Genomic DNA, 27,367 nt, shown 5'->3' with positions numbered 1-27,367 from the left:
TGCTGCAAGTACAGAAAGCAGTGTAACTTTGAAGTCCGTAGACACTTGAATAAAATGGGAAACATTTTTTTGAAGTAGCTGTCTTGTGAACAGTTCTAGAGCCAGTATTCCTGTGTTACTGTAAATACGAGCAGTAATGGTTTTGTGACTGCATTTGGACCTGATAGAAAGCAAGGTAAGGGAGGCAACGCTGATTTTTCCAGAATCATTTGAAGGGCTCAGAAATGAGGATGGCCTGCTGGAGTAGATGCAGATGGCTTGTTTTCACTGGGGACTGTTAAACCTGCCAAAGTGTAAACGGCATCTTAACAGAAAGATGTGAGACAAGGACTGCAGATCTCTCCCTCCTAATTACTGCAGCTCAGCTGCTGCTGTCTCTTATGCTTGCACATCTGAAGGGTGACAATGACAATGTCTTGAATGGCAAAGCAATAGCAGGAAGATGCTATTTTTTTTAGCTGTAGTCTGGAACAAAGAAGTTATTCAACCAACAGACAAGAATATTCTCGTGAAAAATCTTCCTCCTAGAAGCTGCTCTTTATGAGACCACTGGAATTTTTGTAGGTCTGGACAGCTTGTCTCCTGAGTGACTACAGGTAAAGCAGCAGCCAGCTTCATCCTCTTTCCCCCGGTCAACTTTGGGAATGTCGACCACAGCAGCAGGACTTCCATTTTTGCTGTCCCTGCAGCTCTGCACCGGATTGCTTTTGTGCTCAGTACCTTTTCAAGAAGTTGGAGGGCTCTTCTCACCTTTTCTGGTGAAAATCTCCAGTAACGTTTTCACAGCAGTTACTTTACTTTCAAAAACTCAGATTTTTAAATCCTCATCACTCATGGCATGCAAAAAAGAGAAAAGATAGCTTTGAGTATGACTTCCGCTTAGAGGAACAGGGACTTCAGGGGGAAGGGTAGTACTGTTGCTGTGATTGGACTGCAAGGGTACAGAAACAGTGGAGGCAGTGGCAGCTCCCAGCAGGTCTGCAGGCAACAGTTCTGGATTTGGTGTTTCCCTGTGGAAATCTGTTGTCTCATGACAGGCTTGCTGGTTAGCTATTAACTTGTTCAATCTCCCCTCACTCATGACCCTACCCTATTTCACTGCATCGTTGTAAATCTGGTTTAAGAAACAGCTTTGTGAAAGTTTCTCTTTCTGCCTCCCCACTTTTCTGTTGAGCTCCAGAGAATGTGCTGGCACATTTCTAGTGCCTCCTTTTGCTTCTGTCCCTTACCCTTCGAGCAGTCCCCGGGGAGCCCCATGCCAGGGGCAGCAGGCAGGACAGGCTCCGATCAGAGGCTGTACAATGGGCTGACAGGATTCCTCTCAGCTGGGAAACAACACAGTAGAGGAAAGGCAAAACAGTGCTGAAAACCACAGCTTTTTTTAGCTGGGAGGAGAATATCCTTCTTCATACATAGCCTCCTCCTGCTCATGCCCATGCATAACCCCTTCCTGCTCCCCATCATAAAGCATTTTCTTTCATGGCATCAGGGCATTCAGGCTAGTGCAGGTCTTAAGGAGCAACCTATATTAAGAAATTATTCTGCAGTGGTATGTCTTGTTTCTGCAGAGGGCTCCCCTCTTTAAGTACTCTGCTGTCTACTTCTCTTTCCTCTTGCAAGAAATTTCTTTGAGTGCACCACTTGCAACTGTGTTGGACCCTACAGGTCTTCCTTTCCCCCTTGTAATCGCCAGCTCCCTCAGTCTTTTCACAAACAGGGAGTAGAAGTGAGGGGATGCCTGTCCATTTGTATCAGCCTAGGAAATGGTGGATTTCTCTCCTGAGGCCTTTGGCTCAGGCATCTTGCCAGAAGGCATCTAGTCTCTATTCACTTCAAACGCATACAGTTCCTGAGCCAGAAATGTGCAGAAAGCTCATGAACTGTGATCAGCTGAAAGCCAGACAGTGTGACCTGATGCCTCTTAAAAAAATCAATGAATTGAAGAGCTGTGATTGCTGGATGCTTGGGAATTATGACCAGGCTGCAGCACCCACCACGCAGTGTGACCCTGAAGAGGATCACAGGATGCTCGGCTCAAACATGGATCTAACCTGTATTCATAGTAGGAAAATATCCTGAAAGCGGTGCCAAAAGAATTAGAATTTGCATAAATGAAGTGTTTTGGGAAATACAAGCGATTACCTTCTTGATAGATCCTGTGTACGGGCTTCCTTTTTTCAGAGCATGAGGAATTTAAGGCAAATTTTACTTTGGAGCTAAAAGGCATGTTTTTAGCAAAGGCAATGCAAGCAGCATTGGGATGGACTCCAGGCCTTTGGTGTTCCCAAAGAAACGCAAACAACTGCAGAGAGGGGTATCGCTCAGATCCTTTTGCCAGCGTGCTTAGCAGGCAGCCCAGTACCAGATCTGGTTCAGCCTTCGACAAGTGACCTCTGTCACTGAACGGGAGCATAAAGAGCCTCAGTGAGCTTTGGCTGAACTGGGCTTTTGCCTGTCTGCTCCAGAGAGAGAGTAACCTCAGTGTTCCCCTCCCTCCCCCCAGTGTGTCTGTGAAAATACTAACTTGATTTAGCTGCCAAAAAAAGACATTTGAAAAGTATACATTGCTCTCCTGTGTCCTAACTTCTGTAAAATAAGGGTTATGGTTGGTTCCTGTATATGGTGCTCAGTAATTTTACAGAAGAGAAAATGGCACCACTACAACTATCTACACAACACTTGATACAGTGAGGTCTTAGTCTGTACTAGGACTCCAGAGTGCTATTCTGAGCATTATGAACCCGATTATATTACATATAGAGCTCAGATGGCTCAGAGCCACGCTCAGGATATTAACTGTTTCTACTAAGCTTTGCATTTAGAGATCCTTCTGGCAGAAGAGGGTGATGCTGAATGAGCTTGCCACTCCCACAGCGAAACTGTGTCTGTATGTACAGTTAGGGACTGTGTTGTATTTAATTTGCACAAGGGGTAACCTGAGGTCCAGAGCTTGCTAACTTATGCATGCTCAGTGTAATAATCTTTTCAGTATACTAGTTTTGTAGCTGCAGGTGTTGTGGAGGAGGCATTTATTGATGTAGACTATATAGGAGTGCAAGAGAAACCTTACAAAGTGCTGTAAGTGTATCCTAACAGATAAATCCATGTGTTATGTGTCATTTGACAGAGTATCTGATAAAATGTCATTGAATGTGGTTACTTGTGATTCTTGACAGCCTGTGTCCCTGAAGGAACATTTTTAAGACTCAGTTTAGTTTGTGATGCAAGTAACTTTAGGAGTAGTGAAGGTCCTCCCCACTTCTGTTGGGGGAAAAAAAAAAAAGTTTCTTTTGTTTCTTTTCATAATTTACATTTTGTTTTGTGCTGTTGTAGATTTTGTGAAAACAAACCCCCTGAAAACTCAAACAACAGTAATAAAAGAAATCCTCTGTAGATTGCTTGAGTGACCCAAATAAAGTTGATGAGTTTCTCACTGTTTGAATATGCGTTGGCTGCCAGGTGGGAACTGTGCAACTCTTCCTTCATCACCCCTGCAGTGCAGGGAGAGATAAGAGAAATCTGTATAATCCTGTACTGGCACTGACTGAATTTGTCACTACTAGCGGACAGGCATGCTGAACTTGGAGCCTAAATGGCTGCCGTACGGAGGAGAGGGGAGTTGACAGGATTGTATGGCTGTTCAGGGACGTGAGGCGCTGGGGTAGGGAAGGTTACAGTTTCGCCAGTGGGAGAAGAGGGATGCTGGCGGTGGCAGCATGTGCTGTTGGGAAGGCAACCTCTCCTCTCTCCTTGGAGGCAGTGAGACTTTGCCTTCGCTGGAGTTGGGGTTAAACCCTTCTCCCAGTAAAACTGCAGTTTGCAGCTCCTTTTTCTGTAGTGGGGGAGAGATGAGACTGGGCAAGGACTGTCTGCCAGGCAGCGAACACCTTTCTGTGCAGGAGACAGAAAGGAGTGGATGGAAATATCCCATGTGCCATGCAGACCCATGGGCCACTAGTTAGTTCATGCTTAGGTTGATGGTGAGGGGCTGAGTTTGTATGTGTTTTATCGATGAATATCCCCTTCCTCAGAAAGCAAACAGCTGACATTTTGACCTTGCAAAGGCTTTGCTCTCCAAACTCAGGCCTGTAGCACAAGGAAGGCATGTGATGACCTTGGTGTTCCTGTGCCACCTCAGCTGCTTTTTTCATCTTAGACTCCACTAACGCTGAGATTTAGATGTGTTTCCTTCTGCTGCTTCATGTTAAAAATACAGAATGAACTCTAATGTAGGAAAGCAGTTTGTATGGTGGAACCCATCAAAATAAACATGAGGTGATGGTAGTGGTGGTTGGAAGGGCTTGGATAGACGTGGTAATTGGGCTAGATGTTGTAGTGAGGGGGAGAAGGGGGGCTAGGGAGGGACTGCAGTGGGTATATGTCCCTGAAATAAATATTGCATGAGTGGGGCATGAAGTGATAAGCGGTATCCTTCAAATCATATTCTGTGCCTGAGCCGTCCTCCAGAATTTCTTGCAATTTAGACAAATGGCCAACATCAGATTTTTAAGTGGTGTCTGTGCTGATCGCTTGCAGGAGAGAGTTCCCATCCAGCTGCTGAGCAGAAACCCTCATTCTTGGGTCGTGCTGGGACCTGCTGTGCCCTTTTCTGTGGCAGCAGCTTTTGCAACAGGAGCCCCCCTCCTCCCCGCCTCAAAAAGGATGGCGTTTTCTGTGAAAGAAGCCCTCGTAGCCAGGCAGACATTATCCTCGTGCCGGAAGGAGGGATCCAGGCTCCCTGGGGAGGAGGGGACCGGGGGGAGCGAGTGATTCATTGCAGCTGGCTGCAGCTTGGCCGCCTTCTCTCTCTTTGCCCTGGGTGCCAGGGAGTGACAGCTTGTGGGCAGCGCGCCAAGCTGTGAAAAGAGGAGTGTGTGAGGCCTTCAGCTTTCTCATGCTTTATCAAGCTGCAAAGAATAGCTCGATATTCAGCCAGTGTTGGTGCAGGTCAGGAGAATGGAAATGCTAACTTAACTCCTGACATGCCGGCTGATGGCTGGCCGTGCGCACGCCCTGCGCGGTGTGAGGGCTGCTTTGCACGGCAGTGCAGCTTTCGCGCAGCAGCGTGCAGAGCAAAAGGAGGAAAACGTGGTTTGACGCGGTGGTGAAGATACCTTTCTGTTAAGCGGGCAGCCTCCGGGACTTGCTGAGAGCGCGGAAAGATGGAGAGAGTGCTCTCCTCTTGCGGCTTTCTGTCTGTGTGCTGGCGGAGGATGGAAGCACTGAAAGGTAGGGCAGCAGGAGCGACGGGCGTCCTGGGAAAGCGCAAGGGCCTGTGGCGGGTGAGCAGCAGTTCTGCCCTCGGCCGTGCCCCGCTCGTGGCGTGGTGCTGTGGGCTCTGCTGCGGGCCAGCCCCGTCCCCGGCCAGCGCCTCTCGACGTGGGGGAGCAGCGGGCTGGGGAGCAGGATGAGGCCGGTCTGGGAGCTGTAACCCTTTGCTGGAGGGCCTGCCTGCCAGGTGTCCCGGCGGCGGTGGTCTCTGCGGAGGGCTGCCTGCCGGCGCGGAGGGAGTTAAGCGCTCCTCGTCGGCTGGGGTGAGCCTACCTCGGGGTGTTGAGCTCCATTCCCACGGCTTTTCCTTTCTGACCAGGGCTGGGGGAGGGATCTCGCCTGGAACAAGTGAAATGCCTGGAGGCTGGAAAACAGCACCCTGGCCCCTCTGGCCTTCTGTTGAGCTGGGAGGGATTTGAGCTTCACCGCAGGCTGGGCAGGGGCTGTTGGCAAAGGCCAGGGTCTGCCGCTGCTCGGCTGCCTGCTGGGTAAGATCACGGGCTCATTTCCCTCCTTTAGGCAGACCAAGATGGCTTTGCAGGCAATTGAATTCCTGCCTAGGGGACTGAAATAAACTATTTCTCAGCTGGAAGGATGTAAAGCAGAAATCAGGTCCCAGCAGTTCCGTGAGCAGATCACAGCACAGGTTAGCATAATATGGGTTTTGTGGCTGAGCAAGAGCAGCAACATTTGAAGGAGTGTCATTCCCTACAGGACGCACAAGTTTGTCAGAGGTGTAAGTTAGCAGGGCCCTTCTTTCCTGATGCTGACTCCACCTTCTCCTCCTGCACATTTTGAGCTGCTGAATTGAGCTGCTTGAAGCCCTGAGGAGCGGGAAGAGGGAGAAGAGCAGGTTGAAAGTCTGAGGGCCGGGGAAGGGAGTTAGCGGGTGCTCAGAGCACAGCCCACGGCTGCCTCGGAGCCTGAATCCTACCGTTTCTCCATCAGCAGTACAGGGGGCTGGGAGAGCTCTGCCACATCCCAGTTTGCTTTGGAGCTGTGTGTATCTCTGTGCAGGGTACTAATCTTGGCGAGCACAAATTTCCCCACAGAGGGAGAAGGGAGTTAGAGTGCCTGTTCAGCTCCTGGAAATACTCTCTGAAGTTCTGTCTGAGGACTAAGGTGTGCAGTCCCTAGTCTCAACAACTTCTGAATTCAAGGCAAGGTGAACTGGTGTGCATGAATGGGACCCAGGAGTAGCAAAAAGGAGAGATGTACCATGGGCTTGGAGTGCAATTCCATAGTTAAATTCTGCGGGGCTGCGCTTGCACTGTGCAGACCAGGTTATGCCAAAATGCATGGCAAATGTGTGGTTGGAGACTGGATTTTTGTTTGTATATGGAATCTCTGGCATTGCTCCCGTCCTGGATCCTCTTTGCAAAGGCTGTGATCCTCCCAGTTGCTGTGCTGGTCCCTGTGGCAGAAGGATCTGGAGGCAAGGTCTGGGAAGCAGTAATGCCTGTGTGGGGCAGAGGCTTTACTTCTTGCAAGACCAAGGGAGTAGCCTGGGTCAGCACCTAGATACAGACATGAGCTGAAACAGCAGTGTCTGTGCAAATATTCTGCAAACACCGAAGTATATAGAGATTCCTTCCTGGTGAATCTTGCTGATTGTTAGATGCCAAAATCCTAATAAAGACTAGCAGGCAGCAGCCCTTGTTCGGTTGTTAGCACCCAGGCACTTAATGATTGCTGAGATCTGCTTTCCAGTATACTGCAGCTCTTTGCTCTGTCCAGTTACTTGTCCAGCAATGGGAAATGTGGCTGCAGGGAGAGCTGGAGCCCTGTGTGAGGCAAACCTGCAATTGATGCACAAAGAGAAACTCTTGCCTGCTGTGGCTGTAGCTTGGGACCCAGGTGCAGCGAATGCAGCAGCGAGAGCTGGCTTTTCTACCCTGCTCCTGCGGGGACAGGGGGTGTGTTCCTATTGTGCCTGTTCTGGTTTGCTCCTGTCAAGCCTCTTCTCATTATTCTTGCCTTGAGCTGTCTCAGGGCTGAAGGCGAAGTGCTACAGAAGGCTCTGTAGGCTTGCCCTTGAGAGACGTGCAGTCCTTGGAGAGTGCTGTTCAAGGGAAGCACTGCAGTGGGCTGAATTGAGGCTGTTTCAGGCTGCACAGCTCTGAGCTAATCTCCCAGAGGCAGAGACATTACTCACCAATCAGGAATGTGTCTGTATTTTTCCTAATGAGAACAAAACATTTTATCCCTGTTCATTAGCAGAGAGTTAGGGTGTACTGTTGCTATGCCAACAGACTCCTCTCCCCTGCAGACACACTGGGGGTGTCCTCTGTGCCATGGTTAGAAGGGTGAACGGGAAGGCTCGTTCTGGCAAGAAAAAGATTCCATTGTTTTCCCAGGGCTGCCTGGACTTTGTGCAGCTGGCCAGACCTTGTCTTCTCAGGGGGAAGGGAACCACAGCGGGAGTCAAGTGCAACAGGGATTTAATTTATTGGAAAAATAGTCTTTGCATTTCATGTTATGTTGTTTTTTCCAGCTTGAGGCACGCTCTTCAATAAGAGAAATGAAGGTATCTCAACGTTCCCAAGAGTCCAGATGGTAAGCAAAATGCGCCGGGAGTTGGCACTGGGATGCCCATGGACTGCTGCAGCCACTGGGCTCCTCTGTGTTCCTGATCATCTCGGTTTGTGTGGCCAGTGTAATGCTGGGCAGCTTCTTGATGCTGCTGCATAATGAACCCACCTGACGAACTCTACCACCTGTGATTACTTGGGCAAGTGGGTTCACTAGGCACGTGGTCTGCTGGAAAGAGTGAGTGGCTGTGTGTGAGAATATGCACATGTTCTCTTTGCAAAGGGAGCATTCCCTTTATGTAGAGAAACCCTGTGAAGGATGGACGGCATCTCTTCAACAGAAGCTTTGATCTGTAGAGTTCTGTTGTAAGCAGATGTTTGTACTCCAAAAGTTGCCTGTGTATTTGCTTGTCATTTTTGTCTTTGTCTTGGTTCTACTCCCCAGCTGCACACCCATTTCTTGAAGGACTGGTTGGGATCTGTGGTTGCAGTGGTGCTGAAGTCAGGCCACTGTACACCTTTTGCAAGAGTCTTCTTGGCATCTCTGGTGCTGCACTTCCACCTCTGTTGCAATGTAAAAAATAATTTTTAAACTTCAGATTTTCTGTACAAGAGAATGAGTTTAATGTACAGATGGAAACAAAACAAAAAAGCTACTTTCTGATGGTGATGTATGGTAAGAAATGGGCTGGTGAGTGTTGCCAATCTGAAGACAGTCTCCTGGAGCAGGAGTGATGTTCCTATCTGGCTGTCAGTCACCATAGAGTGTGATGAGCTGCTTTGTGCTGGCTGAGCTCTGTGGTGTTGACAGCTATAGACCCTTGAAGAAATGTCTCCCTGAAACTGAGTTCTCCTTTCAGGCTGCTTCCTGTTAAACAGGATAGCTACAATTCCTATTTCAGTGTGCCTGGCAAAGCACTCTGTAAGTGAATGTATGGAATTTGAATACGGGAATTTGAATATCAAATGTAGGGTGGTACAGCAGAGATCCCAAACTGAATGAGCTGCTGGAGATCTGCAGATCTGCATGAACTTCTGGTTGGGGAGTGAAACCCTGGCACCTGGACTCTAGGTGCTGATTTAGATGAGTCACCGATTCTTGCACTGGAGAGATGAGTATCACGTTAGAGCACTGGGAGTACAGGAGCCCTTCATCAGAAGGATGTCTGCTTGTTGGACTTGCAGATACAGCAGCAGGAGGGCTCAGCAGAAATAAAAACAATGAACAAAGCCAGACAGCAACCCCTCGCCCAGACTTCTCTGGGTGTGCTGATGTGTGCATGTGGTTTCAGTTTGATAGTAGACCTGGATTGAACTCTTAGATGGTAAAGAATGAGTTTTTGGAAAACCTGTTTCAATCTGGAGCCTCCAAGAATAAATCCTGAGTACATATAACACATGTACAAAGATTGGCCAGTCTGGTTTCCTCAGCTTTGCATTGCTCTGGGTGGTTCAAGTAAAACCACTAAATCAAGGCTGTTTGAAATAGGGAATGAGTAAGTACTTGAGGTGACTTGAATTCAGGCCAGTCTCTTCTGGATCCATGCTTTCAGGGTACATAAAAAATAAAATACCGTCAGGAGGACGGAAGTCTGTATGTTGTATTCTTTGAGATATTAAACTGATTCTATCCAGATCCTGTTGAAAAAGTGCTCCAGCAGAAGTGCACTAGAGGACATGCTTTTTAGTACCTTTAAGTGCAAAAGATCGTGGCTGAACAAATGAACTTCTGAAATGTGAGTTACGGTTATTATCGGAGTCGTGCTCTATTTCATTCTTGTGCAGCCAGAGTAGAAATTCACTGTTACCTAGGAGAGTGTTACTTGTTCCTTCCTCTTCTCTCCACTCCTTTTTAAGCAGTATAGGGGCTGACTTTCTGATAAAAACAGTGTCCAAACCAAATTATTCTTCTGTGACTCTGTAGGAGGACAGGATCTGGTAAGGATATTGTTGTTTTATATAGCATCAGGAAATCACTAAATACCGTGCCCATATTTGAGGAGAAAAAATTGATGGATTAAGATATTCATAAAGAACATAAGACAGAATAAAATTCTGGCATGCAACCTTTGTCATGAGGGATATAGCCTTCATCAGGCCAGGCTAAATCAAGTATAAGGTAATTTGTATTTTCAAAGTCCTAACAGGGATAGAAAGTTTTTGAAAAATACACGGTATTCTGGAGGAAGAAAAGGTAGCTGGATGCTGTGGCTTGAAAGTAAACTTGCTTTTGAGCAAACTCAGATTAGGAAGTTAGGCTGAATATTTTAACAGAGAACTACCTGAATGGAACTTCAGTATAGCAGTTGGGAATCCCTGCTGTATTTAATAACCATCACACTAGTTTCTCCAGCTTTTTTGGATGTTGAGTTTTCTACAGCTTTGGGAAAACCATTGCACCTTAAGAAAGGTATCTTCAGTTACTAGAAATGGAACAGCAGCAACAGTGACCGGAGGTGAGGATTACCTTCCATACAAGGAGCAACTGAATAAACTGGGACTCTTTCACCTGAAAAGAAATGAGTGATAGTTATCTTCAAATCCTGAATGGCATGGAAAGGTTAGAAGGGGAGCAACCTTTTTTTGCCTCTTCCATTACAAGTATTAATAGGTATTGAATGGAGCCAGCATGTAGTAAGCTTAAAAACAAGTAATGACTTACTCCTTGATGTGTGCAGTTAACCTGGGAAGCTTCCTGCCACAGGATGTTGTGAATGCCAAACATCTGTGTGTATTTGAGGACACAGGGCAGTTCCATAGAAGAAGGAGCTATTGAGGGTTACTAAATGCATGGAAACCACCTCTATCTTAAGAAATCCCTGAGCTGCACATTGTTGAAGCCTGGGAGAGTATTCAGGGAGGTAAAGTGCTACTATGCACTTACTTCATACTTGTAGTATTGCCAGAGCCAGATGACCGCAACCTGGTTTGTCAGCGTGGAGCAGGAGAGGAGATACAAATAAAACTTGTAAAAACAGAGGCTGGCACAGCTTGTGTTCTAGGTTGGTTCTGTGCTGCCTGTGATGTACTGCATGCACCTCTTACTTGCTAAAGGTATTGCCTGTGGGCTGTTGGAATCTGCAGACTGTTGACTTGAGTTTGAAGAGAGATGTAGAGGATATTTCTGGAAGCTATACAGCTAGGAAGGATGGTGTGAAGGCAAATATTATAAGCAGAGAAACTAATTTTCTCCCTTTCTCTGTGGCATATACTGTTCCTGCTGCTCTGAGATGGTAGGTGTTTTACTGAGTTACAGAGACTGTCTTACTGCTGATAGCCTGTATCTTATTTGTGTGAATTTCCTCCCTTTAAAAGGTTGTTTCTTGCCTGGTAATGGACTGTAACTTAATTTGAGCTAAAACGGGTGATAAGCAGATATATAAACAGTACAATCCCTGTTCTAAAGGGTTTTCCAACTAAAAATGTCATGGCCTACGTGAGGTTCATACTCTTCAGAAGTACTCAAAACACTGGTCTTATTTTAGGTCTTGTCTGAAACATTTAAAAATAACTCGAAAATAGGGCTCACTTCCAGATGCTTCACCCTTGAAAGTCTGGTCTTGCACTTGGTTTTAGATGCTTACCCAAATCTGCAGGGAGCATAGTACAGAACAGCCCTAGTTGTTCCTTTGAACTTTCCTTTCTCTTTCAGAAGGAAGAGAACAATGTTGGGCTATCTGTCTTTTTGTCCCTAGAGACATGGTCTCTGCTGTTAGGTAATGTCCGTTTTTAACCTTTTGTTGACTAACTTTGCTGCTGTGGTCCTTGGGGAACAGCTATGGAAAGCTGACCAGTAGCAGAACAAAGATGATGTATATTCTTGGACTCTTATGACGGAAAACAACTGAGTTGATGTATTTTGGGAGCTATATCCCCTTTGCAAGGATACAGAAACTAACTTGTCTGCATCTCATATTCTACAGTGAAAGCCACTCTGTGGACTGGCTGAGAAGCTGCGTGCTCAGTTTACAGCTATGAGGAGTACAGACAGGCCTGGGGCTGAGACAAGAAGCCAGGTAGAGTACATACAGGATTAGGACAAGGGTCATGTTGGGGTAGACTGGGACTAGATGGAGTGGGCTTAAGTTCCATTCCTGTTGCTTGTTCCCCTGTCATCTTGATGTGTGGCCTGTCTGCTGTTCTCCAGATAGTTTGTCCAAACTGGATTTAGTTTGAACCCGTCTTTAGCCTGTATGATCTTTTCTGTTCCTGGCTGGTCCATGATTTCAACTAGTGTATTTCCCACTAAGCCCTGAGAAGGTTTAATTTAAAACTTTTTTATGATACTAAACTTGTGTCAGCCCCACTGTGGCCTCCTGGATTGACATTAGGTGGCCGATTGTTCAGTTTGGTCCACATACATGTCTGAAGAATGCTGTCTGAGCCACATTTGTTGTGGGGTTTTGATTAGTTAGAATCATAGAATCTTTGGGTTGCAAGGGACCTTTAGAAGTCATGTGGTCCAACCCCCTTGCAGTGATCAGGGACATCTTTAACTAGATCAGGTTGCTCAGAGCCCTGTCCAACCTGACCTTGAATGTTTCCAGGGACGGGGCATCTACCACCTCTCTGGGCAACCTGGGCCAGTTACCCGTGTTGTGGCAGAGTTGAACCGTTTCCTTTCCCAGAGGAAGGCACAGTCTCGGTCGTGTGAGTATATAGCTCAAAATGACTGAGGAAGGGTGCCTGGAACTGGGACAGTCTGCAAACAGATCTGTGCAGTTTATCCTTTCAGCACAGATGTACGTTTTCTTTGTTCCCCTTACCAGCCTCTCTGCTCTGTCTAGCTGTTCCTTCCAACAGAAGAGCAGCCACTCAGATGTAAAACTCTCAGTACTATTCCTAACAAACTACCCTAAATCTGGTTTTCCTGTCTCCTGGGCGCTTTTGCCCAGGGGTGACCCTGGCAAGGTAGCATTCTCTTGAAATGCCAACAGTCAGCCAGTTATACTGGCTGCAATTCCTGCTCATGGCAGTTTGCATTTCAGACTAGCACTGCAGTTTATGCAGCAGACCTGTTAGTGCATCTCTGTGGCCCTAGGGTGAAGGTCTGGGCTTCCCTGAAAGGCAAAGGGAAGAGCGAGTTGGTCCTGCCCAGCCAGTGGCTGTCAGACTGTGAAGGTGGGAGGGTAGCAAACCAGATGGAGAACAGTCTCAACCGAAAAGCCTTTAAAATTCATGGCTGCCATGGACTGATAACCAGTTCTGAACCTTGGTGCCTTTAGCACAGCACCAAAGAAGCTTTCTCAGCCCTGAACAGGACCAGGAGCTCAAATATTTTGCCAGAGAAAGTTATGATCTCCTCCATCTGAAGGTACAGATAAGAACAGAAGCTTGTGTTGCAAAACCACTTGATGGTGTTAAAATTTCTTATGGTGAATTTTGTCTTGTAATAAAATTCCTCGCTCTGGTTAAGGTGTGACTAGATGTCTGCTTGTTAACAAAGTGACTGGAGAATGCTTGCTCCAGATGGTTTATTCTTCCAAGTACCAAATCTTGCAGTGTCCTAGCTTCTGCTTCCTTTGCTGCTTAATTTTCATGTTGCCCATTTTCACTCCTCCAGGTTGTGGACCCACAGTGGTATGAATGAAGAGCATTGACTGATGGCCCATGCACAGTAGTAGTCGTCCTACTCCTGTTCGTATGCAGTCTGGTGCTCAAATCTGGTGCTTCTTTATCCTTGAAACAAGAACTTCTGAGTGTGGACAATGTCTGGGATGGAGGGCTATGCCTGTAGGCTGGAAGAGTATGCTGCATTGCTGCTGCCAGCCTGTGGCTCCTTGTCCACATGCACCTTGAGCCCCCTTCATGGATGGTTCCTGTGCCACCATTATGTGTTGGACCATGTTTGGAAACATGGTATATCAAAGATCCCAGCCGAGGCAGGGTGGGGGGCATTGGTCGGAGCTGTTGAGACTGGTGTGAAGTTGATCCTGGCTCTCAAGTCTGCATCCAGCCTATTCAGTCTTCTGCAGTAGTGCAGTGGGAGCTATTGTGTATTATACATGTTACGAGCAACTTGGGAAGGTCCCCAGGCTTTCTGAACATGGTGTGTTGCTATCTGTTCTTGGCCTTATGAAAATATTGGTATTGGCTTGCAGAGGTGGAAGAAAATGTCTGGCCACCTCAACTTGGATCATTATCTAGCAGACCTGTGTAATCTAATTACCAGAATATTGAGCCTAATAGTTTGTAGCTGACTACTAATAGCCTTCCAGGCTTAGGCACTAATTTATGGAAGATTAATTGATCAAAGCTTCATTTCTGATAATGCTTTAAAATGAGTTGAGTAATACAAGATAGAATATACCCCAACTTGGTTTGAAGGCAAACCACAAGCAGATTGTGGTAGTGATGTGGAATTCTGTTGATTTTGCTGTCTCTTCTGGGTGGGAGAGGATAGATGCTACTTATGTGGTTGCATTGCTTTAAATTTATTTGCATGTTACTGCCTGTATTCATGGCTGTAGCCAGAACTGCTGACACTGTTGGAGTGATAGAAGACGACTGTCAAACTGCTGTCAAGATGTATGGTTCTTCAGAAGATTACTGGGGAGGGCAGAAAAGTGAATTTTATTTGAAATTAAGGAAAACTCCAAGGAGAAGAATTCCTTCCTGTCCACCCAGGATGCATTAATTCTTTATAGAGCTGCTGTGGTACTAAAATTGAAGGCTTCTGGGGTGTCAAGGAAATGCAGTTCTTTGACAGGCCAGAGCACCCTGCACTGCTCAGTGTCTGCAGAGCAAAAGGATTTATTCAAGGCAGGCTCCAGCGTTTAACGGTTCTGATTTGCATCTTGACAACTGGATGGTGGAGCTCAGGATGTGGTCCTTGTGTGTCTGCTTGTGGTCTGTAACACTGCTAGCATGAACTCCTTTTGTGGTAGGTCTCTCTGTTCTCCCTACCACTGTGCAATCTTCCAGGGTTGATGCTGGCATGGAGACCATGGTTTCCTCTTGGAGTGCAAGTGTAGGACTGGCTTCCTTTCACAGGAGTTTCACAGGACATTGGAAGCTCCTTTTCTCTCTTGCTAGGTTACTCCAAGGCCAGGCTAGATGCAAAAGGACTTGCCTTGGGAGCGTGGCCTTTGCCTCTGGGACGTGAGAGCTTGGTTAGGGGTCATGGAGCCATCCTGTGGGAAGCATGTGCTGGTTGCAGGAGGTCTCCTCCCTCCCTTCTGGAGGGCACTCTGCCAAGGAAAATAATCTCTAAGGCAGAAGCGATTACAGTGAGAAGATAGTGTGCTGTCCGGGCTGTTTCTGGATGAAACAGTTGGGCATTTCTGCTTTACAGAAATCAACACGGAATAGCTAAGGCAGCTAGCACAGAGCAGGACTCCGGCTTTGGTAGCCTGTGGAGCCAAAGCCGGGAACAGGGAACCTGGCTGAGGCTGGGGAGAGGTGCCCCCGATGATAGGGAGGGCAGTGCGGTTGGGAAGGCGTGCCGTGTTTGAGGTGGAGGCCGGTAAAATATGAATCATGTCTGTTTGAAGTAGTGATGAAATCCCAGATGAAGGTTTTCTGTAATACCTGGCCAAATAGTCTGGTGTGCTTTAGCTTTCCTTTCTCCCTGGTTAGAACGGACGGTCCTGACCTACTTTTAGCAATAGCAGCTCTGTTGAACGCTACCCAACGCTTAGCTGTACGTACTGCAAACACGCTATCTGTTTTGTTCAGTCGGCGTCTGAGTGAGAAGTTTCCGTCAAACGTCTAGCAGACAGGGAAGAGCTGTTCCTGGAAGAAGGACTGTTGGTGCATTAAACTCAATTTTGCCACTTCTGTGCACCGTGGCTCTGGCCTTTGCTTCAGTTTTTCCGTTTGCTGAGGGTGATACTTGCTTCGCTGCCGTGTTGTGCATTAACTTTTGTGCTGCGCTGTCAGGATTCAGATGGTATCTAAATGTTAATATGATAGATAATGCCTTTAGAAATAGTAAGTGAGGTTAGGTTTCTGGCTTCCTAAATACGTGATGAGGCAGGGCTAAAGTTAGAGTCTTAATATTTAAAAACAAAACCTATAAATGTACCATAAAATAAGAAGTTTAAATAGAAATGTCATCCTGGGGCAAATTGCAAAGCCCTGTGTAGCTCAGTATCCGGTCTTTGACAAGATCCAGAAGCAGATGCTTAATGAGGACTGTAAGAAACAGGGCATGTATAATGTGGTGGGTTTGGTTTTGTTTCTCCCTCCCCCTTATTTGACTCCCAGTTTATGACCATCATCAGTTCAGGGCACTCCTTGGCCAGGAGTTGTATCTAATCATCTGATCTCAACTATATCTATTCTCCATTAATTTATATAATCCCTCTTCTAACTTGTTTATGTTTCTAGTCTCCATGACATCCCAGAGCAGTGAGCTCTACAATTTAAGTATGCATTTTAAATGTTATTTAAAATATTCTACATCCAGTGACAGTATCCTTGAACTGGCATAGAAGAATTTTCTGTAGCTTTGGTGGGTGCTGTGTTGTTCCTGTGTTGTAAGACATAGTAGCTGATTATTCCAGGTTTTTCATCTTGATGCTATGTCATGTTTCAGATTTCTTAAATTTTCTGTATCTTCCCCCTGGTTGTTTCTTTGTCCCTCCGAAGTCCTACTCTGCTCAGTCTCTCCTTATATGGAAGCTGCTCCATGCTTTTGATCATCTTTGTTGTCCTTTTTGTCATTCTGTCTCCTTTTTCAGATGTGGGAATCAGAACTGCCTGCAACATTCAACAACAAAACGGTGATGCGTATTTTCTTTCCTAATCACTCCAAAGGTTGTACTTGCCTTTTTGCTTGATACTAAATACTGAACTGACCTGCTATGTTTCCAAAGTTTTCCTGAGTGATAACGGCTAATTTGGATCCTGTTGTGTTTATGTAATTAGAATATTTTGTGTTGGTTTTGATATTTATTGATGTCTAAGATATTGTGTAGTTACTTGGGAGTGCATGAGCTGTTACTTTTTGCAGTCTTTTCTGAATTTGACTGTGATTAATATATTTTTTTAATAATAAAATTTGCCACTCGTAGACATATTCCTCTTCATAGATCTTATGTGAACATGTTGAACAGCACAGGTTGCTGAACAAATTCTTGGCAGATCTCACTGATAACCTTCCTCTGACAGGGAAACTCCTTTGGTTTCCTGTCTTTTTTAACTACTTATTAAATCATGAGAGGGACTGTAACTTTAATCCCACAATAGCTTAACTTCTTTTCCAAGAGCCTTAGTTGACAGTTCTTTTAAAATCAGTTTAGCTCATATTAAACAGATTAAAAACGGGCTCTTGGATCTCTGTTAACTGGAAATGGGAAATCTGCTTTTAGAATTTCCTGGGTATTGCAGAGATTTCTCTCTGCTCCAGTATTAGTCTGTATTTTGATCAACAATTGGGTTCTTGAACTTCTGCAAGCAAATTCTTTTCTATGGGGGGTGATGGGCTTAGGTTTATGTAGATTTGTGTAGAAACGGTGGATTTGCTCAGCAGGGTGAATTGGACGGGTAACTTTAGTGAGCTCTGCTTTCCCAGCAGGGTTCTATTACAGCTGGGTTAAACCTATCTAAGCTCTCTGGGTGTATGCTACACATCAAAGGCTAGAGAACGGGACATTTTTTTTCTAACTAGTTGCCTGGAGGAATATTTGAATCAGTGATGGTACTTGACTGGATACAAAGTTGATTTGTGATGTGGCAGCTAGAAGAACAAGAGTTCTTGGGCAGGTAGGTGGAGGAGTGGTGGGTCGAACTGGAGAAAGTAATGTTTGCCCTGTGTGGAGCATTGGAAAGCCAAGGGATAGTGTGCCCGGGTCAGGTGCTGTGAAACTGAGACACTCATCCAGGTTAGATACCTTTAAAAAACAAACCAAAAAGAAGATGCTGACAGGCTGGAAAGCTCTCAAAGAGCTACAAGAAAAATTAATTCTTTCTGACTGAGGAAGCTCAGACCACCTAATGCATCCATCCGAAGGATTACATGTGGCTGCAATCTGCAGTTCAGGAATGCCCAAAGCTGGCAGGACGTATAGGGGAAGGATTGCCTTATGCTTGTCTGCCCTTACAGTTCTTCTTAGCATCTATTATTGTCTGTTGCTGGAGCCAGGGTTTCTGTGAAGGTGGACCTCTGTCTGAGTTAGAATAGCTGTCGTTATCTTCTTGCCCAAGGAGGATTAAGAAGAAGGATTAGTTTTCAAACAGTTCATGCAAAAAGCAACTAGAAGCTTCTTTGTCTCAGGAGATCCTGTGACAAGCAAAGTTAGACAAAATGACAAGGTATTTTACTTGGGGTAGATAACCTGTGGGGAACAGCTTGCTGGGTTAAGGTGATAGTTTCTGTAATTTAGGAGCCCTAAGAAAAAATTCTGCTTTCGCTGGGAGACTTGAGTCAGGAGCTCATGAGCTAAAAGAAGAGATTGCTTTGTGGTGTTTTGTGATTTGATTATGCAGAAAGTTGTAGCAGATCCTAAAGGACCAATCTTCAAATCTATAACTCGGGCAGAAAGTTATTCTTTGGTTGTGTTAAGATACTGAGAAACAGCTGGCTTGATTTCCCCTTTTAAAAATGTATATACAACATGGTACTTGAGTTCTCTTTTTGCTAGTGCTTGAGAGGATGGTAAAGTGAAAAGTCATCCGTCAATTTACAATGACAGAATATCTATGAAGAAAGTTTTTTAACAGCAAGCAGCTTGTGGTTCCTTTATATTCCTTGTAAATGTTTGTGTAGTTTGTCTTGATTCATAAGTAGTTTGCTATTTAATCATTAACTCTTCATTAACCATTTTTACTGGAAGCTTAAACGAGTGGTTATGACACATTTTCATGTGTGCAAGAGGAAAGATTAGATGTGCTAGGGCGGTTTAGGGGGAATACCTGTCCACTACCATCAATTAACTCCAGTATGGCTAAAATTAATGTTTAGGTAGGTCCAGGGGTGTAGAAGCACGTTCTACAGTTTTTCCAAAGAACCCTAACAATGTACAAGCATTGTTAAAATGCCAGTAGTAGCAATAGTTGACAAAATATTTTGTGCAACATTGTTTTAGTATAACTTTTTCCAGCTCTATCCAGAAAAGTACCCTTGTTGTAGTGGCCAGCAGTAAGGGCTTAGCGAAACATAATTTTCCCAAGTGTTTATCTAATAATGCTGTTAATTCTGTAGCCTGAAAGTACAGGTTTTCTGCCACCTTCCCTCACTGTTTCAGATTTGATATTTTGTCCTTAGAGGTCTTTTTTTTAAAGTTATTTTTACCTTAGCTTTGGTGTTACTCACACGTGGTATAACAGAGCCCCCTTGTCTATGCCAGTCCTGCTCCAACAGGATGGCTTGAACTTGGGATTCTCCTTGGGGTCAATTTGATTTGGAAAACAGAGCTTTGTGTTCATCTCTGCCAGAGCTGCTTACTGCAAGTGTTCTTAAACAGCAGAGCAAGGAATTGGCCTGGTAGTAGTAAATAAGGCTCTAAAAAGGACTTATTTATTTAATGGGAATGTCATCTTTCACAGCAGAAAACAGCAAGTCTCTGTTGAGCACATGGAACTTAGAAGGGGGGCTGTAATTCAGGGCTTTTGTGCAGAAAACACAGTAATGGTCGTCTTCCTACTGCTGGGTGATTTGAATGTGCTGGAGGACAAGGGTCGTCGTGCAGCTGGAAGAATTATGTTTTTAATTTTTAAATCTTTTAGTGCTCTCACTGCAGGTTGGCTCAGAAAATGATGCAGTGGAAATTGCAGGGGCAAATTTCAGGGTCCTACATTTTTGTAAGGGTAACTCTGCTGGGATTGGCGTTGAGTATGAAATCTAGCCTAGAAGTGGGAACATTATCTGACCTCTCCGTGTTTGGGGATAGGATGTGGTATTATGGAAATAATCTGTGAGGATTGCAATAATCTTTACGTGTTGATATGCTGTTAAAATGTCTCCAAATGACTTCTGTGTTTGTTTCTTTAATAAATGAGTAAAGTCTCTGAGGGGGTTATGTGAGGTCAGAGAGGTAAAAATAGTGCCACAGAAAACATGGTCTTATTTCAAATTCCAAGTAACAAAATAGTGCCATCGCTTCCACCTTATTGGTTGTTGTTTAGTGGACGTGATATAAATATTCTGTGGCAGAACTGACTAATCCTCTAGCCCGTCTGTTGTGATACAGATTAAACAAATGAAACTCAGAAGTATCATTTGGATATTAATATCTTACAGTGCATTAGAGGCAATGTTCAAAGTATTGTCTGGACCATTTTCATATTTAACGGGAACTCATCCAAAAAATGGAATATTTAAAAAGAATCTTTAAGCCTTGGCACTTGCCTTCAGAATTAATTAAAGGCTACACACTTTTAGTGCAATCTGTCTGTAACAGCTGTGTTATACACTAGCAGTGAGCACAGGAAGCAGAATGGTTCAGTAAATCCATAAAGAGCTCAGTTAGTGTAGCCTGTCATGAAACCATCAGATTTAAATGTAGGTTATCCTCCTCCTTCCTGTCCTCCCAGAGAGGTTGTGATGGGCTTAACTGAAGAGCAAGAATAAAAAAGGCAGTGATGCCCGTGCTTGAGAAACAACTTGAAAAATTGACTCAAGAGACGCTGCTGGCTTTTTTTTCTCTCAATTTTCACATAGGCTGCAAATGCTTCTAGTTACTGATAGCCACACACTTGTGCTTGTTTGTAATGTATGCTTGCTCACCTAGCAATAAATACAAGTTCATTCGCTAATGGTTCTTCAGCAGAGCAACAAAAAGTGACGTATTCAGTGTTTACCCATTGTGCAGAGCGATTAGAACTAGCTTGCAGAACATGCTGTGCTACCCTTTTTTTTCCCTTTGTTTTCCTTTTTCCTTTTTTTCCTTTTTTTTCTTTGTTTTCCTTTGTTCTCTTGCTCTCTCTCTCCTTTTTTTTTTTGTGTGTGTGTGTGTGTGTGTTCTCAGCTGCCCTCTATTCTCCCAGAGTCATGAGGACTAGATAGTAGTTTCTTACCTGGGACACCTTTGACGACTAGCTCTTAAAGTGACTTCTAGGGGGATATTGGTGAATGAAAGAATAATAGTTTCAGGTCAGAGCTTTGACCACAGCAAGATCTGCTTTTGATTACAGCCTGCCAGAATGAAGGGCTAGTTGCTTCTCCATCTCTTTCCAGTACAGGTGCTCCAATAGGTAAAATGCTTTCAGGGAAACATTAGGAATAGAAGAACTGTGTTGCTAGAGTGGTGTCATGCACTGGGTTTTAAGTTTAAGTACTGGTGGCATGGGTAAGTGTTAGTTCTGCCCTGGTAGTTGTCAGTGATGGTATGTGGTGGACAGAGCAAAGTCTTGCAGCTTGTAGGCATGACCTCTAGCCAGAAAGCCAGTATTTCAGAATTCATAAATTCTGAAGACACATGCCGATTTTACTGTGTAAGTGCTGGCATAGGAAGGTTGCATTAGCTAGAAAGAAGATTTAGAAATTCTTCTGAGTGGTGTAGTGTAGTGATATCTTGTGATCCTCAGCTGCTTTCAGATCAAAGACTCTCTTCTCCATGTCAGTGTGGCTCTGTCATGACGTAGTCAAGCTCCTGCTGTTGGATAGTCATCAGCCTGTTGTTTTGTTTGCAGGCATTTTAAGCTTTGAAACTGAGGAGGCTCCAGACAGAATTGCACAACAAGCCATTGTGGCATCTGCATGATGGCAGTGCAGAGGTACCGAGATGACTGTGTGGTTAAGGAGTTCCTTGAATAAAGTTTTCTCCAATAAAAATGGTGAGAACGCATAAAAATAACTCGCATATTGGAGTTGGGGCAAGATAGGCTCTGCTGATGTAAACCTGAGGTGATAGAGTCAAGTTAGTGTTCCAGCCTTCAGTCTACATGTGTTTACTTGCTGGCTTTATAAATATCCCTCATCAAGCTCCACAGATGGTGAGCTTCTCCTGCATGGTGAGGGCCTCTGTCAGGTGCTACAACACACTCTTTCACCACCCTGGAAAGACACTCCAAGGCTAGTTCAGGGTTATTTGCGAATCTGGGTGAAGCAGAATGTATTCCTAGCACTGAGAGCAGAAAACACTAAGTGTCCATTATCAGGGCAAACAAAAGCCCTAGTGTGCACCTAACCGAAACACAGTGCTGGTACAGTGTGAATCGGCAGCTGTGTGCTCTGGGAGAAAGCTGCCAACCTAGAGCCAGCATTCCTGAGTGTGGGTATATCCTGACAGTGCTACCTACTTACCTACAATAACCATGTGAAGTGGAGCTTTCCCAGAGCTTCACAAAGCCTATATTTAATAATGTGTTGTATTTGTAATACCTTCCATCCGCTGGATTTCACAAGTAGACTAATCCTCTCAGCTGGTCTTTTGGTAGAGCAGAGATGCCAGTTTTACTGACAAAGGAGCTGGAAAGCAGATTTTTGTGTTTTGTTTTTTTTTTCAATAGCAGTGAAATAAAAGATGGCTCTAGAGTCTTACAGTTATTGTTCTCACCATTGCTACTATGTTTTCTGCACGCTGTGTGCCGGATGTTGTATGGAATGAGTGGAAGACATAATTTGTGTGGTGAGAAGTTTGTGACCTAAATGGGGTTAAGTCCTGCTGGGGTAGTCTTCTCTTGAGATGCTGCAGATCTTTTTCCACCTCTGGGCTCTAAGCACTCTGAGCTTACCAAGAAGATCTGAGAGGGATGACGCTGTAGGAGGGAAGTGATGATAGTTTTCTTAGCTTTAACTACAAAATTAACATCACTGCTGAGGAGGGTTGCCAAAATGAGCACAGTAGATTACACATCATTTCTGGAGGAGATACGGTACCCATCAACTCTGTTGAGCCTCTGGCCCAGCTTGGCATCTGTGTAGCTGTATGTAGCTTTGACACCTTGCCTGCAAGAGGGAGGGAGGAAAGGGAGTAGATTCACAGCTGCATCACCACCTACTTCTCAATTCAAATAACATGGTACTCATGGTAAATTATGAGCACTTGCAGCTGCTGCCCTTTCTCTGTGGGGAAAGCATTAATCTAAATATTGCAGGTACTTATTACCACCTTTCCACCATGCTGTTCAGGACAGTTGTTGCCATCTCTGGCATGGCTTGGGTGGGTCAAGGTGAAGTTGATTTAAAGACCTCTGGAGAGGAGCAGAACGGGTCTGGTGGTTCCCTGGGTCTGTCTACACCCACCCCATCTTGCCTTGCCTGCACTTTGAGGCGTGGGACAGGGAAGGAGTAGAGCATCATCCACAGAGCAGGCATGTTTAGATTGCCTTTGACAGTACTGGTGGAGGTGCTGCGGAGATACGAGTGCCAGCAAGAGACTTCTCCCCCGGAGAGTGGAGTAACAAGTGAGCAAGATAAGGTGGTCTCCCCCTTGCCTGGACATGCTGCCCAAATTGATGGGGCCCACAGGGTCTGCTTTGGCAAGACTGGGGGGCAGGTTGGTGGCCCCAGGGGGGCAGCTGGGAGCTGCTGTTACTGACTGTCTGGAGGCTTCATCCTGGCATCAGGGCAGAGCAGTCCTGCTTGGGTGGACCATGCTCAGTGGCAGAGATGGCATGGGAAGGTTCCTCCTGAAGCAGTAGTGGAAGAGGTTTAGACCCAAAAGAGGCTGTTGATAGCCGTAAGTGATAAGAAAAAGACAGATTAATTATGATATCTAGATCAAATACAGAGCAAAGGGGTTATTAGTTTGCTCTGAATTGGATCCCAGCTATAGTTTATTTAAACAATGGTCCTGCAGGTTGTTTGTCTTGGACAGGGGTTTGTTTTACTGTGGTGTTGCTCATTAACAGTGTATGTGATGTGCTGGGTGCTGTAGGAATGTGGTCCTGTCCTGGAGAACTTCCAATATAGCATCATAGGAAAGAGTTGTGCAGGGGTGTGACTAAACATGGCTTTTTCTGATGTTACAAGAATAGTGATCAGCTTCAATGCATAAAGCACCTTCTGTCACAGTATAAATAGGACCTTTCTCCTTAGGTTATGTCCCTGGATTGATGAATCTGTGCTTTGGGCTCTTTATTCAGCAGGTTTGATACAAGTCCTGGGCTCTTGAAGGGAAGCTTTCCCCAGTACCACCAAGCAGTCTGTGGGAAAGCCCCTGAGAACATTACATGCAGTATTCCAGCTTCTCCTGAAGATGCTGTGCCTGTCATCTTGATGTGGAGGCGATTAAGTCTCTGATACTGCTGCAAGCCTCTTTCTGTTGGTGTTTGTGTAAATGTCCTGTGTTGGCTCTTTGTGTCTGGCTCTCTGCTTTCTGTGGTTATTCATGTTAATCTTCACTCCCGGTTTATGAGGAGTTATAACAACTTTTCCTCTCTTGCAGAGTGTTTACCATGCCTCTGGGAACGTTCCTCGTTCCCGTTCTCTGCTTCTTGGGAGCAGCAATTCCACGGGGACTGCAGTATGTCACCTTCTCACGCAATACTACGAAATTCCTCCACCTGTCTATGGACTTGGAATCTGGGACCATTTACTTGGGGGCCACCAACTTTCTCTTTCAGCTGACATCTGATCTGCTGATGAAGAGCATGGCTCAGACTGGACCAGTACTGGACAGTAAAGATTGCCTCCCCCCAGTCTCAAAGCTGGAGTGCCCTCAGGCACACCACACCGACAATCACAACAAGCTGCTGCTGGTGAATGCGGTGCAGAAGGAGCTCGTTGTGTGTGGCAGTGTGCACCAGGGAATCTGTGAGAAGAGGAGCCTCACGTCCATCGACCATGTACTCTTCCGACCAGAGAGCCCTGGTGACACTCAGTATGTTGCTGCCAATGATCCCAATATCACCACTGTGGGACTCATAGCTTACTCAAAGGATGAGGTCCCCTTGCTGTTTGTGGGACGAGGGTACACTAGCCGAGGGGTTGGAGGAGGGATTCCTCCCATCACTACCCGAAATCTCAGGGCCCATGGAGGGGATGTTCAAGCAGCAGACTCTCACTCCATTTTCTCCTATGAAGAAACAGCAAAACTGGCTGTGGGCCGGCTCTCTGAGTACAACCACCATTTCATTAAATCCTTCACTTACCGCTCAAGCGTCTATTTCCTATTCTACCGTCGGGACCTCAAGTCTCAGTCACGTGAATACAAGACCTACATCTCACGAATCTGCCTGGATGACTCTCATTATTACTCGTATGTGGAGTTACCTCTGCTTTGCCAGAGCAAAGCCAATACATACAGCCTCCTGCAAGCAGCCTATGTCACCCGGCCAGGAGAAGACCTGTCCCAGGGGCAGCTGGACACCGAGGGGGAAGTGCTGTTTGCAGCCTTCTCTGCCTGGCAGACTTCTTCTGGCAAACTGAGCGAGGAGTCTGCACTCTGTGTCTATGCAATGGAGGAGGTGGATCGCCTGACCAACTGGACTAGGGATGTTTGCTACATGAGAGATGGGAAGTCAGAAGAAGGGATGGAAGTGGCATATATTGAATATGACGTCAGTTCCAACTGTGTCCAGCTGCCAGCGGTAAGTTGCTTTGCACCTTTGCCAGGGTAAAGAGTAGTCTGCAGCATCTTCTTGTGTTGCTTTGTATTCCTGAAGTTACCCCGTTTCCCACAGGTGGATGTTGAAACCTGTTTGGGATAAAACCCCCTGGGCTCAGGCTGTCTCTTTGCTACTGCAGCAATGCAATGCAAGAACCGTTGTGTCCTATTTAAGTACAGTCTCATTGCTGCTGCAGCGCTCTGCCCCACATGGGCAGGTTTCCTTGCAGAGGGACATGGACTGTGTGTGGCAATGGGGAGGGCATCTGGTGTGACCTGGCTCTGAGGCCTGTCTCATGGCAATACCAGGCAAGAGCACTGAGGCTGCAGTTCAGGTTGTTCTTTATCAGTAATTTCATGTCCTGGACTGCACTGCAGGGAAGAGAGGAGTACGTGCATGTGCAGCTGTGTGTTGGGAAGGGAGTTTAAGGGGTGTGCTGTGTCCCTGTTGCTTATGGTGAGGTGCAACTCACAATGTTTTCCTGCAAGGGCACCCAGGAATGAAAAAGAACGTAAGCAAAAACAAGTGTCAACAAAATCCTAATTTCCTATAGACTGCATTAGTCCTGCAGGATTTTGTGCCCAAGGAAGACCTTTTCCTGACCTGGCTCTTCTTTGTCTCTAGAGCTGTAAGAGGTGACAATCCTTCATTAAATTCTATGACAAAGGCATGATGGGATGCTGCAGGATAAAAACGTGAACTGAAGTGGCTGTGACTCTGAATCTTTGCAGTCTGTCAGCCACGCTGGCTGGTGGTGCGACATCGGGGATGGTGACACAAATACAGAGCAGCAGCGTTCTGCTGGGGCAGTGCTGGATGCAGCGTCCCGGCATGAGGCTCTGTGGTTATGAGTAGCCTGTTTTCACCGAGGGCGTTGCTAGTCCTTAGCAGAGCAGCATGTTATCTTGTGTCTTCCTTCCACAGAACAGGCTGTCCAGATAATTGCCTCTTCCCAGCCTTGTGCTACAAAGAGCAAAGTGGTACCACAGAGCTTTGGAAGTCTCTGGGGTTGGGGGTGTGGTCCAAAACCAGTTTTAAAATTATGGTTTTCCTTTCAGTAGCTAAAGCTGACTGTAGAATACTTGTGGGACAAGGGAAGGGTAGAGAGCAGACTTGGAGCAGGACAAATGTAAGGTCAGGAGAAGTACAAAAGAGTTGGGAAGCAGGAGACTGCCCAGCTTGATGTCCTACTTTCTTTGTATCTCTCAGCCATGCCCCACATGTCTTTTGTGGTGCCACATGGAAGGAATTGTCACAGGTGATTTTTAGGGGAACTTTGGGGAATTAAATGTCAAACCGGTGTGAGTACTTTAGAAAAATCCTTCATTCAAAATGACGTAAAGTCTTCCTGTTCCATTTGATCCAGTGAGGAAGTGGGTGCACAGGGTGGGAGAAAAAGGCCAGTTTTGCTACGTGATTCCTGGCGCATGATCCCAGGCTCCCAGCTGCACAGTTTGGCACTAGTGGGTTGACTAAAGTATGGCGTCTTATTAACAAGCGTGTCCAATGATATGTAAATGTCCTAACAAACTTTATCCTTCACCATTCAGTACATGGTAGCGGTTGTCATTAAGATTGTTTCTAACAACACGTAAGGGTCTGTGCCAGCTCCAGCCTGCTCCATTCAGTGCCGAGTGGAAGCGGCTGTCAATGAACATTTTATGCAGGAACAGTTTTAACTCAGTTTCAATGGTGGCAGCTTGTGCTGTACGTAAGGATAATGCTAATTAATTTCACATTTTTCTGCCTCCAAACCAGCCTGTGCACAAGGTATGCCCTTTTCCCTAGTTAGTACTGCCTCCTGTTTTTAGCCCATCAGGAGAGGCTAAGATTGAGTTTTACAGTTCAATACAATCTCTTCAACTAGGGAAAAAAAAAAGCTTGTTTTTATTAGAATTTCAGAACCAGTTCATTTGTTCTAGTTCGCTGGAGATCCATTAGTCTTGAGATGCAGGAGACTATAGATGCTGTTAGTGACTTGGTAATTGGAACAGTGAAACATGTTTCTGCAAGGCTTGGGAAGGCTGCATATCTTCTGTGGGTGCAGTTTTCAAGGTATGTAACTTGTCCTTTTGCACCGAGCTTTCAGTTCTCTTCATGCATAATACAGATTTGTCCTGTTGTTGCTT

At 45.6% G+C, this 27,367-nt stretch overlaps 1 protein-coding gene across 1 annotated transcript in view; it reads left to right on the top strand.

Annotated features, from left to right (window-relative positions):
* Positions 1-24,086: 24,086 nt before the first annotated feature.
* Positions 24,087-27,367, top strand: part of PLXNB1 (plexin B1) — a gene marked incomplete at its 5' end in the record, with an annotated part of 38,758 nt that continues 35,477 nt past the window's right edge. The window contains one exon of the mRNA XM_082004666.1: positions 24,087-25,220. Coding sequence (XP_081860792.1) covers positions 24,087-25,220 — 1,134 coding nt within the window. The remainder of the gene's footprint in view (positions 25,221-27,367) is intronic.

The sequence above is a fragment of the Phaethon aethereus genome (assembly GCF_964289735.1).
Source record: "Phaethon aethereus genome assembly, chromosome: 11".
NCBI classification, from domain to species: domain Eukaryota; kingdom Metazoa; phylum Chordata; class Aves; order Phaethontiformes; family Phaethontidae; genus Phaethon; species Phaethon aethereus.
This window is presented reverse-complemented; position numbering and strand designations above follow the sequence as displayed.